Below are 20,181 nucleotides of genomic sequence, written 5' to 3' on the forward strand. Positions count from 1 at the left end.
TACACCAGAATCCCCCTGGGTGTGCTGGAAATCCTGCACAGGGGGCAATGTCCTGCTCCCCACACCTGCCACGAAGAGGAGAGTGAGTTGGGGCTGTTGGCACGGCAAAGCTCTCACCTCTTCCCTTGGAAAGTGCTGAAGGATCAGCCCCAGGTTAGTGTGTGGTTGCTCACTCCATATACAAGGCGCTGATCCCCCAGGCACCCAAAAAAAGTCCTCGAGAGGTCACCACCCCTGGAACAGCCAGTTCAGCCTTATCTATTTTTCTGCATTGCCCCATTTTGGAACCTTCTTTTTATATCATAGTCTGTACATCATGTTAAGCACAAGAATTATGTTGCCATAAACCAGCTAAAATGGAGCGGCAAAGGTGTCTGGAGGGGCAGCATACCCAGGGACCCCGACACCCCCTTACTCTGTTACCTTCACTTATAGGGTCTGAATCAGGCAGGTGAAATAGGCTATTAATTCAGCCCAGGGTTTTGTTTAGAGCATGCAAGTGTGTGCCAGTTTCAGCCAAGGCTGTACAAGATTAAATGCCAGCCTGGGGAAGGGCAGCACCTCTGCAGGCAGCAGGGCGAGGGAAAAGCAAAGCGTCTGAGCCAAATGCAGTGTATTTCTGATGAGCTCCTGCTTTTCTGCTTGGCCTGTCTTCAGAAATAATCCCCTTCCCTCTTTATCTGCTGCTTCCTACTGCTGCCCCATCACCTGTTGCTTTTTGCCTCACATCTAAGCAATCTGCCGTGGGTTTTATGTGCTGCAAGTTTTGTGCGAGTAAATAACAGGGTTTGGGTACAGGAAATCAGGATTCATAACGTCTCCTGGGGAAAGCACTTCTGTCACTTAAATTACACTTTGAGTTTTGATATATTAATTGTGAAAAAATGCAGCATTCACGGACGAAGATTCCTCCCGCCTTACAAATGCATCCATGCAGGCAGCGCGTTAAGGTATAAAACCAAGGCTGCTCTCTCCTAGAGGCACAGATGAGCCTCCTCGGTGCTGGGAATTTCCCTTCAAAAATCTAAAGTAACCTAAAAGGGTGTAAAAAATTAATGTAGCCATGCATCTCCCTCTTAGCCATACATCTTAAGAGACCCAGGGGAGTAAGTGGGTTTCAGTCACAGCCCAGAATGATGCTATCCCAGCATATGACAGACCCATTGCCACACACACGTTAATTATCCTAATGACCCCAGGGATGCAGCGTGCAGTTCCCCAAGCCTTCCGCTTCTGAGGACGCAGCCCCAAGCTATGCATCAGAGACTCGGCAAACGTCACATTAAAGAGCAGACTCTTCATGTCAGTGCCAGCTGCACAGGAAGGCACGGGCAGCTCCCCAAAACACCGAGCACACAGACTATTGCAACCCTGCTGCAACACCTGGCTATGTGACAGAAGGGACATGCAGGGCCATGGGGCAGCACTGCAGACTGGTAGGGTAACATATTTTTTATAAATTCTTTCCATAGACACCATTGCTGAGTTATCAGAGAGCACAGAGAATGCATCCTTGCTCCCCACACCCAGAACAAGAGCCCGCAGCACATTGAATCCAGCCAAACATGGCGGGATATTCTCATCACATTCACTCAGAAATACAGATGAGAGTCAAAAACATCAGTGCAGACTGGCAATAGAGGGGTGAAAAATGGAGGTATCACCCAGCAGAGGATCATTGTGCTTGTTTCGGCAGGGAAGGTGAGAGGAAGGTCTTTAGCAGTCCAGCAGCAGCAAAGCTGCGATCCTTGGCAACATAATCATTCATCTTTGGGAGAGAAAAAAATGAAACGTCCCAAACACACACACTCTGACTGCAGCCAGGTTTAGCCTAGACCCTGCACTAGAGCATTGAACAAGGGGTAGGTGTCTCTCATACCAACGTGACATGCCTTTTCCCTGATTTTCAAGCTCTCATTTCTTCCACTGTTTCTCTGTACTTATATGACATTTCTTCATTCTCCAGAATGAAAAATCATATGTACAAGAAAAAACTGGCTCATCTCATGTATCTCTATTATCAGGCTCAGTTGGCCTTTGAAAATCTGGGTTCATTTGAACAGCAACAGCAACAAAACATACTCCACATTTCTAATCTGACTTTGAATTGGCATTTGGGGTTCTTGGTTCCCTCCATTCTTCCCTCATGAGCCTATATATTCTTCTTTTAATGGCTTCATAAACTAAACATCTTTTCAAATAAAAACTTTAATGTAAAAAGAAAAGTATAATCTAATTTAAGCTCTAGAATTCTTTTCCAGAAACTTGAGAGACAAGTCTAGTTACTGTGGCACGCCTCCATAAAAAATCTGGTTTTTCAGTGCCTGCTACAGAAGTAATTTTTAGAAACTTTTCATTTTGGCAAAATGACCTGATAATACTGGAAGGAAAAAAAAATCCACTCTAGGGAGCTTTGGATCCAGCCATAAGCAGCACACCAGGTTCATTTGCCTTACTTTTCCCTACACAAAAGTGGAAAATACAGATGTGGAGGAATGACAGCTGAGTACACAGCTCTGCTGGCGTATCCAGGAGAGAATCACCAAAGCTGCACCACATCTTCTCACACATGAACAAACTAGCCCACATTCTGCAAATATGTAGATTTTCACCAAAATACTCCAAACCCAAACCCAGAAACAAAAGATCATTCCTTTTCTGGCATTTCATGCCCTGAGTTACAGATGCCAAGTCAGCAGATCTCCTTTCATCCCCCTAGAGATGACCATTGACGTTTAGCTTTTTCTTTTAAGCTGGACTCAAAGATTTAGGGACAGATCAGGAAACACAGTGCGTGGAAGCAAGACAGCTCTTTCCGTGAGATCAGCCTGGAGCCAGTGCCATGCTCTGGCAGCCCTGCTGTTGTGCCGGCAGCGTGCCCTGGACAAACCCACCCAGGTGCTCTAGGCCATCCACAATGCCAGAACGAAGTACAAATATACCATTCAAAATCAGTAATATGCGAAAACACAAGAAAACCCCCAAAAGCTAGACGTGTTCATGGTGCTGGTGCTAGACTGAGCGAGGGGGAGGAGGAAACACAGAGCAGGGAGGTCAGTGGGGATGCGCAGTGCCAGGGTACACATACTGAGGGATAACGCTTGAAGGCGGCTGCTTCAAACCAGCAATCAGCTGGTACAGCCCTCGCCAGCCCCTGCCCTGCCATGCTCAGCTCTTCCCAAAGCTCTGGGCAGGCACTTGGCACCTGGGAAAGGAAACCCAGGAAGGATTTTTCCTGGAAAATGCAAAATTGCAATGAGGAATGAGAGGAAGAAGTTCCTCCCCAGCCCCCTCCCAGTCTAAGCTGGGAACTGCTGTCACAGCAAGGACCTTGAGGCCCGGCAGCTGTGGCCGATTAAAAGGCAAGAAGGCAGGAAAAAAGAAACCAGCCCCCTACTCACCACCACCTCCACCCCTGCCACCTGATGCTGCTACGGCATCACGCTTTACCCCATAAACACCAGCACTCCGCGCTCAGCTACCAGGCAGCACAATCCCAGGCCACTTGGCTGTTTGCTGGCGGTGGCACAGATCGCACGCTTCACAGGAAACAAGACCCATGGGAACTGTGCTCTGGCATGCCCCGTGCCAGCCACATCCCCCAGCTAGCCTCAGCACAGCTCTGCCTGCAAGCACCACAAAAGCTTCAAAGCACTTCCTTCAGGTTTTAAAGCACCTATTCCTGCTGCTAGCAAGCCTCCCAGCTTTTCTTTTCTTTTAAAGAAAGACGTTGGCATGGTGTCTGTGAGATGAGGCTTCCTCCAAAGCCTCAGGGGTTGCGGAGCGGGGCTGGCCGCCCAGGCACACATGCCTCTGCCTTCTCCAAGACGTGATGCTGCTCAGAGAAGCTGCCATCCATCCTGAAACAAACTCTTCTCCCGCTGCATCCTCCCCAACATGCCTTCTCATCAATGAGGGACCCTGAAATCCACAATGCCTCTGAGCAGCTGCCCCGGCAGCACAATCTCATGGCATTTCGGCGATGCTTGCTGGCGGTGCCGGCACGCTCCCAGCCCCTCGCTGTGGAAAAACCTGATGGGAGTTGGGAGGGGGCCCTGGCTTGGCAGAGAACCCATCGCCCTTTGGTTTTAAATTAACTGCACTCTGCCACAGCCCGCTCAGGGCAATGAGCAGTTTGCGAGGGAGAGTAGAAAGAAGCCCTGGTTGACAGAGTCAAGTTCCTCGGCAGTGCAAGCGGTTTTGCTCTCTGGTTTTCACTGCAGTCTTGGTAGAAGAATATTCTTTTGGGTTTTTGTTTGTTTGGCTTTTGTGGTTTTTGGTTTTTTTTTTGTAATAAATATACTGGGAAACAGATCATTGGGACAAATGGCACAAATCAAATCAAAATTATTCTGGTCGAACTTGTGATGTCATCTAAGTAGCCATAGCATTTTGCATGGAAAGCCGGACTGGAGCCTTTGGAGGAAACCCCGGGAGTCAGAGAGCAAGAGCAAGGGGAGCAAGTTGTTACCAAGTATGCTATGCACTACTTACCTTCGAAAGTCAAATAAAACTTTCCTCTGTCAAACCAAACGAGGGAAGGCTGTTCATTCTCTGTATGGCCAGGAGTTGAAGCGGGATGGGAAAGGTTAAGGAGAGGGAGAGAGAAGGACACAGTGTGAGTCACAGAGCAGGTCATTTATCTCGCTACGGGGAGGGGACGAGGTGCTGCAAGCCGTTCACGTGCAAGGAAATGGGGAGGGCTTTTAAACCCTAGTTTTGGCTTAGGAAACAGAAAGCAGAAAGCAAAGCTGTGGAAGCCCAGATGGAAGAGTATTCTTGCCCGCTCGGTAAGGATTTTTAGAGGGTTTTCTCTTTTTTTGTCTAGAGTAGAAGAGGCTTCTACTAGAGCATGTTCTAACTGTGCTGATTTTGGCAAACACGCCTTATCCTCTTCACCTCTAGTGATGTCTCTGCCGTGCTACAACAGCAGCAGTGAGCTTTTCCCCAGCAGGATGCTGCAACCACATGCCATGCCAGTGTGGAAAATAAGTGACAGTGAAACGTAGGTATTTTGTGTTGCATTTCAGGACACAAAACTTGCAAATAAACAGACACACGCACACAGAGCAGGAGATGCCGTGCTGGAATTTTTCCTTTCCCATTACAACCACCAGCTCCCTATACTCACACTGCCTCAAAAGCCATGTTAGACACCACATACTATTGAAATAGCTAGGGGTGGGGGAAGAAAATGGCTTTTTGACCTGTTAAATTAACCCTTTTGAATTCAGGATGTGATAGCCTTTCACCTTGCAGTCCTTTTTGTTACTGAGAAACTGTCATGCAAGGTGCTGCAAGTGCCAGGGCGCAGGCACTCGGGGTGCCTGCAGCCACCTGCTCCAAAGCCAGATGTGTTGAAAGTGCCCTGGCTACTACAGTACCTGCAGGCATTTCACAGCGCCTTTCAAACGCAGGCAGTTTGTCAATATAAGCATCATCTTCTGATAACATAAGCAGAAGAAACGCAAAGGAAAGAAAAAAGAAGAAGAAAAAAGAACGAAAAGAGAAATCCCAAATTAAATCAAGCAGCACACTGTATCAATGAAAAAAGACAGAAGATTTTAACAGGAAAAATAATGGAAGGGGCACTGACACAGAAATAACAGCTTCTTTCTTTGCAATAAATTATTCAAACTGCACATGCAACCACAATGAAAGCAAACCAGAACAGCACAGAAAACAAATAAATGAAATAACTCTTCCACATGTTCTTGGACAAAATCCGTCAGACTTTGCCACAGGAAACAAGAGACGGAGAGCATGGTGGAGATGGACCCAGCAGCAAGCTGAGGGCTGTGGGCAGCCTCAGCCAGGTCAGGGTGTCCCAGCCCTGTGCTGGTCCCATGGGACCCCCAGCAATCTCCGACCTGCGTGCACACATACCTGCCCGTCCCTGCCACACAGCCCTGCTCCCGGCCCCTCCTCTGCTCTGCACACCTTTTGCCTTATCTTTTTCTCTTTCTGCATGCCAAACCTAGGAATTAGACGTGCTCTCTTCTCCACTGTGGGTTTGCAGCACAGTGCAGCAAGGTGAGCACTGCATGGATGCTCACCTAGTGCTGGTGCCCACCCTTCCCTTGGTGGGAAGAATGGGCAGACGCTTGGGCTTTCCCAGAGCGGCTCCCGAACTCTGTCTGCCCCTGCCTGCCCCTGTCTGGCTTTTCCCAGGCCAAATCCTGGCAATGAGGCACCTGACAATTGGTTTGCATGGAGCTGGAAGTGCTAAACCTGCAATCTGTGGGTGCTCCTGGCTGCCCTGTTCAGTGTCGCCCTGCTGAGGGGTGATCCAAGAGCCGATTTCAGCCCTCTTTCAAGGAAAGTCCCCATGGAGGGGGTGGGAGCTGCTGGGGCCAGTGGGCACAGCTTCTTGCCCCCTGCAGCTGTGTCAGTCTCCGCTGCTCAGGGTGTGTAGGTAATTAAAAACATCAAGGAGCAATTTTTGTTCACAAAAATATGTACTGGAAAGAAAATATTTTTTAAAACACGAGCCTAAGGGACCCATCGCCTACTCAGCCTACAGGACCAGCACACAACTCCCATTTCATAGCCACTTCTCCCAGCCTCCTGAAGTCCCACAACCATCCCTGTCCTCAGCGTGGCTGCTCCCCTCCACCAAAATTGTGTTTACCATGGCCTCAGTGTCCCACGGCCACCATGCCTGCAGGCACCAGCTGAGGCCACTGCCAGCTCCACCAACAGCAGCTCGCTGCCAGAGCAGCAGGACAGCAGGCACAGACAGGACCAACAGCTGACACACCAGGGATGCTCGGGGCTGACTGGCCCCTTGCTTGAGATGCATTTTTTTTCCAGCAGCATGCTCCGATAGTGACCAACAGCCGGCGAACAGGTACAAGCATCTACCACACCTCAAGAGTGAAGCAAACAACAGGATGGAGACGCAGGTCAGAGACTCCAGCAAACCTATGAGGAGGGCTCAGGTGAGCACACATGGCCACCAGCGCCACAGGGACAGCTCTTGCCGCATGGCTCAGGCCATCCCATCGTCTTCTGGTGGCGATGCTGCTGCTCCCCACAGGCTCATAAGGTGACAGCCAGTGGGAAACACTGCAGCCAGGACTGGGGCTGAGCACGTACAAACACCAGCCAGGTTTGTTCTTCCAGAGGGTTGCGGTTTAGCTCCCTCCGCAGAGCCCATCCACCAGCCTACACCAGCCATAGCCTGCAAAGCTCCTTCCCTGCCACGCAAAGCAGGCGTGCTCATCACAAAAAACATGGAAAGAAAAGAAAAAAGGAGGAGGGATGTTCCTGGCAGAAGATGGAGCTGCGGGAAGCAAGGGGCAGTGGGGCCGGCAGCTGGGTGGGATGGCAGGGATGATAGAGGAGGGAGTGCTGGCAGCTGGGATGGAGGGGATTGAGTAGGGAGGCATGGGGCAACCCAGCACATGGAGCCTGGGAGCTACCAGCCAGCCTTTATTTGCTTTTCTTGTCTCAGGGCCTGGGGGCACCTGGGGAGGTTTGGCAAAACCCATATTTTTCAGGACATTCCTCCAAAAGAAAACCACAGCACTTTGATTTGGTCTAGGATATGTCATGCTAATGGTTTGGAAGGGCCTTCTCCAAGACCCTGTTTCCCGCTACCACTTTAAGGGGAAGTATGAATTTAAGACATTCAAAGAGATTTAATATTAGTTGTCTTCTGGGTCCTGAGGTCTGGCTTCCAGCCCCCCTCCCCTCCAGGGTACAAACATCCCCTGCAAAAGAAACTTCTTTTGACCAAATTTACAGACCATAAGCACATTTTATATTATATTTCACTTGGTGATAACCTCTACCTTCACCAAACATTCATTTTGCACAACATTTGGAGCTACCACAAAGAAAGCTTCCCTAGCAGCATCACGTTCGTGATCCACCACACCCCCCTCAAATCCCTTTTTGCATTTAAAAACCTGATGAAAATCAATGAATGTAAACCCAAAGAACAATCTACCAGATGAAAAGGTCTCAGGAATCTTGTAAGGACATTCAGAGGTAGGAAAGGTGAAAGAACAGCAGTGCTGTATGTTTTTACCAACGGTGGGAGTGGTGGCTGCGCTCAGGGAATTGGTGGAAGATATGGAAGAAGTACTTTCAGCACGGGCTAAAGGTGCTATCGGAGGAGGGCTGGATGAGTGAATAGGAGGGCTAAAAGGCCTGGACTGTAGAAAAACATAAAATAGCAAAAGGTTAAAGAAAATATGCACAGTAACATTTGCATCAAACAAACAGAAGCTTTTGCCTGAAGCCGTAACCCTCTGTACCTCCAGGCCAGCCAGCTCTGCTAGTGTCCTGGAGCAGCCCTGCTGGGTTAGTGCAAAACTGAACAACTTTAGTTTTTCTAGTGCCAATAACATTTTAGTCTGGACCTAGAAAAATGGCAGACGATTCCCACCTCTTGTGGGTCTAGGTGTTTGAAGTTCCCATCTGCACTGAGGACAAGAGCTCCAGGGCCCATGGCGTGGACTTAATGCACCCTGTATTGAGAAGGGAGTGGCGCCCACCACATGCCACCTCACTTAAGAGCAGCTCATCGAGTCTTTATGGACCCTTTAGGGATAATTTTATATCCACAATATCAACCCAAAAATTCTCAACAACCTACCTGAAGCAGCCAGGGGTGTTGGGGAAGAACCCGGCAGCCCAGCCAGCACAGTACAGCGGTGGGGAGCTCCCTCCCAGCCAGACACCCTTCTCAGGGTGGCCAGACCTGCACTACTTTACCCCCGGGTGGCCAGGCATGGCCAGACCCTTCCCACAGGCATGGTCCCTTTTCACACCCATTTTCTGCCTTTACTGTAACTGCGAACCACCGCTCGCCTATGGTTGGCATCACCAGGCTGCGCTGGCAGGCAGAGCAGGAGGCGTTCACAGCTGTTTTCCCATGCGTAATATGTGTTGGTGAAAAAATTATAGGAAACTCCAAACAGCCCAGGCGACACCAGCTGGTTACATGTTCTTAATGACCATTAATCTGTCTCACTGGACTGCAAATGCAGACCTGCCCCCCGTCCCAGTGCATGCATGACCCATGCACGCCACACTCCCACTCGCAGCCACGAACATACCACATCGGCGACAGCAGGCTTCCCGGGGGGCAGCTTGGGCCGGGAGGGCGGCCGGGGTGGCGGTGGTGGCGGGGTGCTGCAGGCAGCCAGCGGCGTGCCAGGGCGAGCTGGGGATGAGGAACCTGCAACAAATAGGAGCTGTGAGCGCACCACTGGCTGGCCCCCACAGCTGCCCCACTCCAGACCCTCGTGCCTTATCACAAAGCAAAGGCTTCTTCCTCAGGAGCCAGCGTGGGTGCCCACAAAAATCCTGCGCAAGCTCCCTCAACCATTGCTCCACACCAGCAGCTTTACACAGATGATCTTTTCAGGATTGCTGATGCCAATGCATTTCTCACAGGGGCTGCCCATCTGCACCAGGTACCTGGCCCCCTCGGCCAGGAGCACTAGGCAAACTTGTTATTGGAGGGGTCTTACAGTTTTACCCAAAAAACAGCCACATGGGCAGGAGAAAAATGATGTGGTGAGAATGAGTTTAACCCCTGCAGCAGCTGGTGCTGATGCCACAGCTCCCTGAGCTCCTGAGGCAGCACAGCTAGTAAGCAGGGTCAGCCACCCACCACAGGAACGAGGGTATCCTTGTGAGAGGGGCAAAGCTTTGTCCGAGCAAAGAGGAGGAAGGGTGGAAGAGCAAGGTTAACAGATCTGCTGGGAGCACAAAGTGTTCCCCAACCCTCTGGAATAGTTTCAGAGAACAAGAGGGTGCTGTCATCAGGGTTCACGTGGTCCCCAGCAGCTGCTGCCTTGCTGCAACAGGGGACTTTTTGCAATCAAATAGAAATTTTGACAGATACTTAAAAGGATACCCAGCAGACTATTTTTTCTCCATGTACAGAAATTCCTATCAGAGTAGTTCAGCAATAACCAGTGCTATACAGAGCAGTTGGAGATTGCACCAAGACAAGAGGGGTGGCAGGAATGGAATGCAGACCCCATTTTGCAGGACAGCTGAGCTGGTGTTTGCTACCAGCTTCTGTGGAGCACAGCAGTGCATTACTATCTGCAGGGTGGCATGTTTTGCTCACAGTGAGAGTAAGGGGATGTCTTTAGCTTTATTTTTCACACTTAGAAGAGAATCAGTTTACTAAGTTTTTTGGGTGATAGCTCAGATTAAGGAAATATCAAAGCTAGATCTATAGAAATGAGACTCAGAGGCAAAAGACAAAAGGCTAAGAAGAGAGATGTGGTGGTTTAAAGAGAGTAAATCCCAGCCCTTCATTTGCACAACTCCAAAATTCAAGCCATTTTATTTAGAAGCCTAATTTGGGAACCAAAGTTTGGATTTTTCCTTCCTTAACCCAATAAAAGCCTGACAAAAATAGGTATTATTCAGGGAAAGTGATCTAGCAGCACTAAACACGTGTCACAAGACAGAGACTTCACAGGTGCATTTTGGTCCAGCTCAGGAGTGGCCACCGGCTAGCCAGAGCCCTGCCAGACATCAGCTTTCATCCAGGGAGGTTTATTCTTCAGGTATTTCAGGTCTCTGGGAGACCTGTTCCTACCCCAAACAACTATAGCAAGCATGTTGTAAATCAGGGTGAAAGTAGAAGCCTGCTAGGACGCCAGTCCCCAGCCCTGCCTCAGTGACACCCACGAGCCCAGGCTCCTGTGGGATGCAAAGGCAGGAGAGCATCCTGGGATGGCTCTGCTTCAAGGCAGCCAAAAGCCAGGCAGCCCCAGAAGCCTCAGAAACATGGAGAGGGCAGGAACAGGAAGGATGCCAGATCCACACCACACACCCAGACTGGCTGCCACGGGTTGCAGCTTTCTGAAGATTTGAATGATTTTGTGTGCGTATTTCAATGCTCTGCATTTTTACAGCTTGCTGTCCCACGCTGGGCTGCAAAGCACGCTGAACTGAGACAAGAGGTAATTTCTGGGGAAGAGACTTGGATCTTCCCAAACAGGCAGTGCTGCCTCACCAAATGGGGTTTCTCCATCCATCCCCATGTGCAGAGCCTCCAGCACATCCCCATCCTGTGGATCTCTCTTCACACAAGGCAGTTGCTCAGTTGGCATCAGGGTGAAGAGCAGCGTAGGAAGAAGTTTGCTGTTTCCTGCTGCCAATATCCCAGAAAAGTCCCAGCTCCGACCAACGCCGCTGGCAGCTCGATGCTGCAGCCCCTGTGCAGACACCCACCCACCCCACAGCTGCCTTGCTAAGCCAGCACAGAAAGGCCACCACCACTGAAGTGAAGCCACACTTGCAGCAACAGCCACACCCAGGGGGACACCCCCAGCAGCCCCTAACACACACACCCTTAGAGGTGGCAAACCCCAAAAGCAGACAGCATGGCCTTCAAGCTCATATGAGGCTGGTGACAACAGTTGGGTACAGGGCTGGGGAGCTGCACACCCAATATACCCATCATCTCCCACTGCTGCCTGCACCGTAAATGTGTCTACAAGGCTCTGTGGGGGTTTCTCGTGGTTACAGGACAGCAGCACAGTGCTGATGGGGACAGGGACTTGCACATTATGGCTGCACCAGTACAGTAAGTGGCCTGGGGTCAGCCTTTAAACACAATGAGGCTGCACCGCCTCAAGCACTGTGGAGAGTTTGTGTAAGCTGACCTCTGACAAGCTCATTTGCCCTAATGGGCACGAAGACATTTATAATTAAGCAGGCGAAGCCAGGCATGCCAGACACACCTATCAGGTTCTACCCTTGTGAGAGGTTCGCCTAGGAAGCCATTTCTCCAGACACAACTAGGCATCCACACTCTCACAACCGAGAGGGACCAAGTGCCATTCAGATATGTGCCACCTGACCTGCAAGTTGTTTGGTTTGTGACCTGTCTACAACATATTTAAATGGCCCTGGCTCTGTTACTTGCTCAGATTATTTGCCTGAAATGTTTCCACCTATATTCACTCTGAAGCCTACTGAGGACCGAGCTGCAGCAATGGCAATCCTATGCCAAATTTTGTGTCAGGGCTATGTGCATAGCAGAGGGGGGAAGGGCAGCTCATGGGAGCTTTGGGGAAAGGCTGTCAGACCCAGCTGACCATCAGACACGCAGCAAGGAGTAGGGAAAAGACACAGGAGGCGGAGGGCAGACGCTGGACGTGGAAGCACAAGATGCCAGGTGGGAGTGCGGGCGCCGAGCACAGGCACAACCAGGCAGAAGGGGATGGCAGATGCGGTCACGGCCACACCGAAGCACACCCAACGCTGCAGGACATACCACTGGTGCTTCCTGTGCCGCTGCTGGCACCCGGTCCGGGTGAGGAGACCACCGTCCGGTAGGTGGGTGGCGGAGGGGGAGGTGGGGTCGCTCTTTGTCCAATCCCAAAATCTTTGGGAGAGGCGGCTGGCTCCATGTTATCATCCTTAAGGTGGGGCTGCTCAGAAACCTTCTTCTGAACTTCTTCCAGGTGAAGTGGTGAGGGGATTGGGCGGGAGGGCTCGGCCGCTGGAGCGTCAGCCGGGCTGCCCGCTGCTGTGGACCCCTCTTTTTCCTGGGGCGTCAACTCTGGAGTCACATTTTCCAGGGACTGATCAGAAAAATTGACCCACTTGTCTTCTGCGTTAACAGCAGCAGACTTGGGGGATAGCACAGGGCCAAAAATGCTGTCCAAGTCATTGATGGATGGAAGTTTGTCACTTTTGAGCTCTGCTGCTGTCTGGTCCCCTCCTGTGGTCAAAGTAGTTTATTTTACACTTAGCATTAACCAAAAGAGCTGCAGTCACACTATTCTCTACAGGGCTTTATGTCAGCCACTTTCTAGAGGAGATTCTTTAAAAGCACGTTTCCTTATAAGCTGCCAGGGAATATAATTCATGTGCAAGAAAGTTTCTACATCACATCGCGTGCAATGTACAATGAACCACACTGGATTGAAATACATACACTGTATGAGAGAGAGCATGCACCACAAGCAAAGCCCACCTCCTCCTCCATCACTTCACAGACAACAGTCCTGTATCCTCCCAAAATTTACAGCTGGCTCCCAACCTTTGTTACGTATCATCTAAATAACATCTTTATGTCATTATCATTGCTCTGAATTATCAGCAGATATTAAACTTAGGCACTCAGCTCTCTTGCACACTCCACTAATATATATATAAACACATACATGTAAATATATATATTTAAACATGCTCAAGAACTGGTGCTGGGCATGCAATACAGGAAAGCAGACAGAGTGTATGTATTTCAGTTGCAGGCAGCAGCAGATAAGGGTATTTTAGGGCTCTGCTCTCTAACTGAGCTACCACACATCTCTGTTCATATCTGACTTCATAACCAACACAGAGACAGGACTCATCAGCAAGATGTTCCACATCCAGAGGAGGGAGATCCTCCATCCTTCCTTTCCTACCCTATTTTCTTGCATTTCTCTTCCCCAATGGCTGGCAGCTCTCTAACCTCAGGAAGTACTTGGTGACTTGGTTTTGTGCAGACTGAATGTTGGGACAGGGCGAGGAGCAGGGCAGTGCATGGCCACAGCACCAGGGCAGCAAGGGAGCCCCTGCTACAGCCATGTGCATACTACTAAAAGTAGCATGTCTTCTGGGGTCCTCATGTTAGCATCCCACCCCTGTTCCTGTGTTTGGGGGAACCATCTATGGTTCTATGTTCAGGGAATAAAATATAGTTTTGCTAAAACAGAAAAAATAAACCTCTGCCATTGCTTTACTTGATGCACAGGCTGAAGTGTGCAGCAAGCCAAATCCCAGCAAATAAACTGTCACATGTGCCTGGGCATTGCATTTGCTCGTGTTGATGAATCTACACATGTAGGTGGACACTCTGCCAGTCTGGCTGCTTAGATAAATAGAAAAATCAAGATAAGGGAGCACGACTGAAATATTGATGGACAGAGCATTAAGCTCAGAGCAGCAGATTTCTTCATGATGATGATAATAATGCCCTGAGGTGCCCTCTATACGCGTGTGTCCATACAGTATCCCCCATCCAAAGACCAGGCACTGCCCGCCCTTCCTCAAAACCTACAGCTCCAGCAGACAGTACCCTGCCAGCAGCATGAGGTACACGCTTACAAGCACTTTATGTCCTCTGGCTGCATTCAACGTCTTTCAATCCCTCCCTTCAGGCTGCCCTTTACTGCAGGTAGTTTCATTCTCCCTCCCCTGCCCCTTCACATCCCCAGCTGCCAGCCCAGACAGCCTTATGGGGTGGGAGGGTAGTTCCTACCTTCCTTAACGGCAAGGGGAATTTGGGAGGGCAGGACCAGCTCCTCTGACACAGGAAGGTGCCCCATGCCCCATTATTTTATAAGCACAGGCTGTGCAGTGCCACTCCAGGCAGTAACAGCACTCTAGTTATTCCCAATTTTAAGCTGGACTTTAAGGTTAGTGTTGCATTTTGTTTCTAAAAGTGACCGATATCAAAGGCGGGGGGAAGCGAGAGCATTAATTTCACCAGGGCAACACCGCCTCTGGAGACAAAGGCATCTTTGCACTGCTTCTAAAGCATCACCCTGACTGCAGCATCTGCTGAAGCACCAAAAATGCAAGGGAAAGAGGATGCCTGAGAGCCAAATCCATGTCCAAAATGCAGCCACAGGGACTCTACCACCCCAGCACAGCCCTCACGGGCTCTGGATCAGTCTACCAGGGCTGTGCAATGGCACGCAAGAGGAGGTGCAGCACCGAGCTTTTACCTATTCCCACCGTCAGAGGAGAGCCAGTGCGTGGCGGTGTGGCCGGGATGTTTTTTGGTGGCAGTGGTGGAGGTGCTGCAAAACAGAACAGAGAGAGGGGGGGGAAAAAAGTCAGTTGCAGTGTGTTTGGGAGCACACACAGCCTTGCTGGGAAAGGGGGATCTGGCAGCATGCTGCTGGGGTGCAAAGCAGGCAGCAGCACCAGCCCTGGGATGACTGCTAGGTGAGCAGAAGCATCCCCACAGCCCAGTTTACAGTGTTTTGCTGAGCAACAGGCAATCACTGATGGCCTTTTTTCTTGGGTTTTAGGTTTGGTTTGTTGTTTTTTTTTCAGTTTGGGATGTTTTTTTTAAATTCTTAAATCTTAGCTTGTACTCATATATTAAAACCTGAATTAACATTTTAATTAAAAGCTGTAGCCTCTGAGGCACATATCTGCCTCCATGTTTCTCATGTGCCCATCCCGCATGGATCCAGGAGGCACATACAGGAAGAAATGCCCCAGAGCTGCTTCACAGGGGCATTATCGCAAAGCAGGTGTAAATAGCATCCGAGTCCAAACGTCCTGGAAGAGCAACGCAGGAGGCACTGTGGCTGTGGCTTGGCACCATTAAGCAACCACTTCAATTACAACTGTCACAATATCCTTGCAAGCTCCTGACATGGCCAGAGGTTGCCTTGACCTTGGCACATCGGCACCAGCTAGCCAGCAGCACCAGGGCTGAGGGCTGGGTTTGGCATGAAATAGGTTATGCTAATGGCTAGTCAGGGGGGGGAAAAGCAGTGGGGAAGTAAGGAGAGAATGACTTTGCAGCTAAGGAGGAGAAAAAGCTGCTGTTCCCCTGGCTGCCCCAGGCAAAGGGGAAAGCTACAACAAAAACTGGGATTTGGGGCTGCATTGCCCTTCCTTATGTTAGCCCGGAGAAACCGGTACTTCCGACTTTTCGAGCCAAATAACTGCATCATTAACATGAATGATCAGGTACTCCTCGCCTCCGAGGGCGGGGCGGGTTTAATAGCTGGCTCTGTGCAGACCATTTGCCCCTGCCAGAGATGTTTCTCCTTGCAAATTGAGCACACGTTGGCAGAAGCACATTTCCCCAGGGAGGACGTGCATCATCTCTCCCACCCTGGGTACCATCCATCCCATCCCTTATCAAACCTGTCTTTCCTCCACCCTAATACACTGCAGCTAGAGTCAAGCCAGGAGAAGAAAAAGCCCTCTAACTTGCTATGGGATTAAATTGTTACAGAAATGCACAGTACAGGAGTCTGTATGAGGAAAAGCAAAAGATTTGATTTCTGTACATATTCATTTCTTTTCAGTTGATAACCTGCACGATCACTTACTTCCAGTTGGAAAAGGTCTTGGTAGCTTTGGGGACTCTACGCTTGCATTGACGGGCTGGACTGAACCCCATATCTCAGGCTGATCTAGAGTAGCTGAAAAATATAAAATTCATAAATACACATGCAAGGGCATTGATAAAACTGTTTTCTTACAAATACCAAAACACACAGATGAGATGCATTGATCTGAGGCTTGTAAAGAGAAGAAACTAAATAGTGACAGAAACCTCTCATTAATTAGAGACAGTTTTCTGTAATGTTAGATAATTACAAGCTTGCCTGATTTTTAAAGAGGTCACGCAATTAGTTTGACACTCATGCTGCTTGACAAACAAAACAATGCTATTTACATATTTGGAGGCTTATTGCATTAAGTGAAATATTGCATTAGTTGCAGAAATTATCTGGAATTTTAGGATACAGAGAAAAAACAGGTATTAAAAGATCCAATTACATTCACACAGACCTGGGGGGGGGGAGGGAACCTCTCCTATATCTCATTTAAACTTTTTGCACTATTTTCTTAGCTCACGTTTTGAAAACTGCATGCCAATATAGTTGAGTTAAAGAATTAACTGGAGTCAATAATTACATGGCACAGCTAAGCTACAAGTGGCAGCAGCCATTTTGTGATAGCTGAGCAGAGCTGGCTGTCTCCAGGAAGAAGAGACCTCTCCAGGAACAAGATGCTCGAGTGGGTGAATGGGGTTTTTCTCTGGGGAGAACAAGCCTTGCAAGATTGCTATGCTTCAGGAAAGCTTAAAACAAAAAAATAAAAAAAAACACCATACAAAAAAAACCCAAACCACCAAACAAAAACCCAAACCCACAACTTCCTGGGGAAGCAAAGTATCCCTATGGTCCTGTGCAGGGGAACACTGTTTCTGGGAAAAGATGACATCTTCACAGGCACGGGGAGCTGTAAAGCATTGCCAGACAGGTCCATTCATATCTTCCTTCAATTAAATTAGTGTGATGCTGAAATGCTGCCACACTGTTGAAGCTAACAGCTGCCGCTGTTAGACACACACCGCTTCGAGGTACCTCAGCAGAGCCTGCTAAACAGGCAAAACCAGAGTTTCATTTGAAAGTCAATAATTTTAATATTTGTTACCTGCTCTCTTTCAGAATCTGTCCCAAGACCACATAATTAACTAATTGACTTAAACACTTGATCTGTTTCCATATAACCCATATAAATCCCAACCCCACACTGCCTGTAATGCAACTACTTGCCCTTCATGTTCTGCTTTAACTTTGGTTTTTCCCCTCCATTAAGAGGAGGGTTGTGGGATTGATCACCAGGGCTATCCTTCTTGCTGGCAGAACTGGGTGCCACAACCTGTCCCTGGGGCATGCCTCAGCCAGGGGCCACTGCCAGGAGATGCCACCTGTGTCCCCCGACCCACCGTCCAGCTTCTGCTCCTCAAACGCCGACTCCAGTGGGGGCCCAAAGAGCGGTGCCAGCGCAGCAGGGTCCTCCCCAGCTTTCTTGCTGCGGGATGAGATAAGTGCAGAAGAACCATGAGGTTCAGGTTTGTACTCAAACCTGGTGTTTGAGCGCAAATATGACTATTTTCAGGGAGTGCATATGCTCTAGACTATCAGGCACCTGGCAAAACACAGGATTTCAGGCAGAGAAAAAGGAAAGGAGAGCAGTAGCACTGACCATAGCACTACAGTGTAAACCCTGTAGTGCCCAGGCAGTTGCTGAGCCACTGGAGACTGCTTCAGTATTAGTCAGAGCTACTTCAGACTGTGTGGAAAGGGGAAAAAACAAGTCAATGTCTGGACGATGCTTGGGTCCAAGGTACCTTGAGTAAAACCCTGCAGCTGCATAGGGCATGCTCCTGGTGAGATTTGACTTAACTCCATACCAACTAGCCTGTTTGCTTTCCTAAATCAATATATACCCACAGTACACACTTGCCAGCTCTCCCCATCGATCAGGCTGGAGACAGCTTCCAGCAGTGGATGTCCTTGCCGCTCTTGTGGGAAAGCAAGTATGGATGCTGTGCATTTGAAACCAGTGGTGTCACTGCCATCAGTGCCTCAACTCTGCGTTTTTTTTGTTCAGCCACACTCTGGGGGGATCTGCCATCACTGCCTGGGCACCTCGACTCCTTTGCCATTTACTCACACAGAATCTAAGCAAAGAGCCTGTGGACCCAAATCTCCCTGTGCCTCTTGCATCCAGCATTTACTCAGCTTGTTTAAAAACCAGACAAACGTTGGCTGTCTCATGAGCCTAAGAAGTTATAAAAGCCATGTTTCTGTAGTAGTGTCTTTGACGAGCTGAGTTTGGGTAGCTCAGCTAGGTGATGGCAATGTTTGTGCAGCAGTAAATACCCCCTGAACTTGCTGTGTTATTCTTGGTTTGACCTATCCAGGTACACATGAAAAAGGATCAAAATCTGGAAGTGAAAACAGGGGTTTTTTTTTCCCCAATAAGCAATGGTGTAAACGTGCAATTGTCCATCAAAATGTTTAAAAACCACATCAGGATGATGTGCCTGAACATAGCTGTGTTGTATAATTATACTGATGGACTCCATACTGACCTGGCAGGGTCCAGTGTCGGTGTGGAACGCCGGGGCCGCGCGATCTCCTCACCTGCAGCACAGGACAGACAGCGTGGGGTTAGACCTGTTCCCCCACCCACCCCCTAGGCATCAGCCCCAGCCCACCCAGAGCCTGTGCTGGCAGGAAGGCTCACACCAGGCATGCCACCAGCACTGCACATGTCCCAACCCACACCTGCTGGCAGTAAAAGGTCTGTTTTATTAACTCAGATTTTATTCCTGTTGAGAGCTGCGCTGCATCTATAGGGTACCCCAAGGATGTCCCATATGGCCTTCTTTAAAGAAGGCATTTGGGTGCTGTCATTTCTGCCAGGACCACTTTAAAGCAAACCTAACCTCCTCCCCCCCTTTTTTTTTTTCCCCCTCCCCAAGATACCACCACCTCCATACTGCCATAACTACAGTTCCTGAAGGCTGCAGAACATACTTACTGGATAAATTCCTTTTAATCGTCCCCTGGAATTAGAAACACATGAGGTAAGCAGAATGCACAGGGACATCAGCACATGACAATTGTCACCCACAGAGGGACACAGCAGGAGCAAAGCAGCCCAGCAGATGTGGCAGGAGTTACCTATCTAGGGTGGTATTTACTGTACACAGCTGAAATATGCCCAGCTGCATGTGTGCATTGTGAAATCCTGTTTGCTCCCAGCCTACAGGGAGAAAAAAAACCCTACTGAGAGGATTTTGAGCCACATAAAGCCATCACCTGGCAGTGCTGCCTTCACAACCGTCCTGACCACAAGTGGCTTATGGGAGTCACTGGCACCCTCACCCCATTAGAAGTGGCATAAAACCAAAATCCTCACATTTGACAGGCTGCAAATCGATCTAAGCCAAATAACCTATTTTCAGCAATCTAAATCCTCGCTCTCGCCACACAACACACACGTGCCCACACACAACAAAAGCCAAACGCTCCCCAGACTGCCAGACCTGGGGCTGCATGGCAGAGAGGGGAGTGGGAGCACCTCCAGAGGGGGACAGACAATGGGATACCCTGGGACCACAAGCGCTGCCCCTCTGCCTGTGCCAAGGCAGGGTCTCCAGGGGGTTTGCAAGGATGCAGGTCGAGCTGTGGAGGACACCCTTCATCATGGACTCCTTTGCATTGGCTGGGGGGAGACAAGGCCCCACCATCACCTGGGCTCACACAGTGGGGCAGCCACCAGCACTGGCGCCACACTCCCCTTCCCCTGTGCTTGTCACATAACCCGGGCACAGACCCAGACCCCACCAGCACCCCTGTTCCCAGAGTGGCAGGGGCAGAAGCAGCAAGTGTAGGTGCTTACCGGGCTGCGCCGCTGCGGTCAGCGAGAAGGAAGAGAGAAGAGACACCTGGTCAGAGAGCAACAGGTCAGCACCCCAAGTCCCCCAACGCCCTTCACAGCTTCACAGGCCACAGCGGTGCAGTGCTGGGTGGGTTTCCTCTTCCACGCAGACCCCAGCCCCAGCACCCACTGCTGGGAGCATAACATCATGCTCTTACAGGCTGGTGGGTCACCCGGCCACAGGGCATGAGGCAGGTGGAGAGCAGCATC

At 49.8% G+C, this 20,181-nt stretch overlaps 1 protein-coding gene across 1 annotated transcript in view; it reads right to left on the bottom strand.

The window, feature by feature from the left end:
- Positions 1 to 20,181, bottom strand: part of SGIP1 (SH3GL interacting endocytic adaptor 1) — a 60,519-nt gene that overhangs the window by 12,116 nt on the left and 28,222 nt on the right. Inside the window, exons 9-18 of the mRNA XM_075097337.1 lie at positions 19,933 to 19,944; positions 19,069 to 19,093; positions 18,617 to 18,668; positions 17,465 to 17,550; positions 16,056 to 16,148; positions 14,706 to 14,780; positions 12,260 to 12,709; positions 9,069 to 9,190; positions 8,036 to 8,162; positions 4,495 to 4,554 (exon numbers count right to left, since the gene is read on the bottom strand). Of these exons, the coding sequence (XP_074953438.1) occupies positions 4,495 to 4,554; positions 8,036 to 8,162; positions 9,069 to 9,190; positions 12,260 to 12,709; positions 14,706 to 14,780; positions 16,056 to 16,148; positions 17,465 to 17,550; positions 18,617 to 18,668; positions 19,069 to 19,093; positions 19,933 to 19,944 (1,102 nt within the window). The remainder of the gene's footprint in view (positions 1 to 4,494; positions 4,555 to 8,035; positions 8,163 to 9,068; positions 9,191 to 12,259; positions 12,710 to 14,705; positions 14,781 to 16,055; positions 16,149 to 17,464; positions 17,551 to 18,616; positions 18,669 to 19,068; positions 19,094 to 19,932; positions 19,945 to 20,181) is intronic.

This window comes from Phalacrocorax aristotelis, chromosome 6 (assembly GCF_949628215.1).
Source record: "Phalacrocorax aristotelis chromosome 6, bGulAri2.1, whole genome shotgun sequence".
Classification (NCBI taxonomy): Eukaryota; Metazoa; Chordata; class Aves; order Suliformes; family Phalacrocoracidae; genus Phalacrocorax; species Phalacrocorax aristotelis.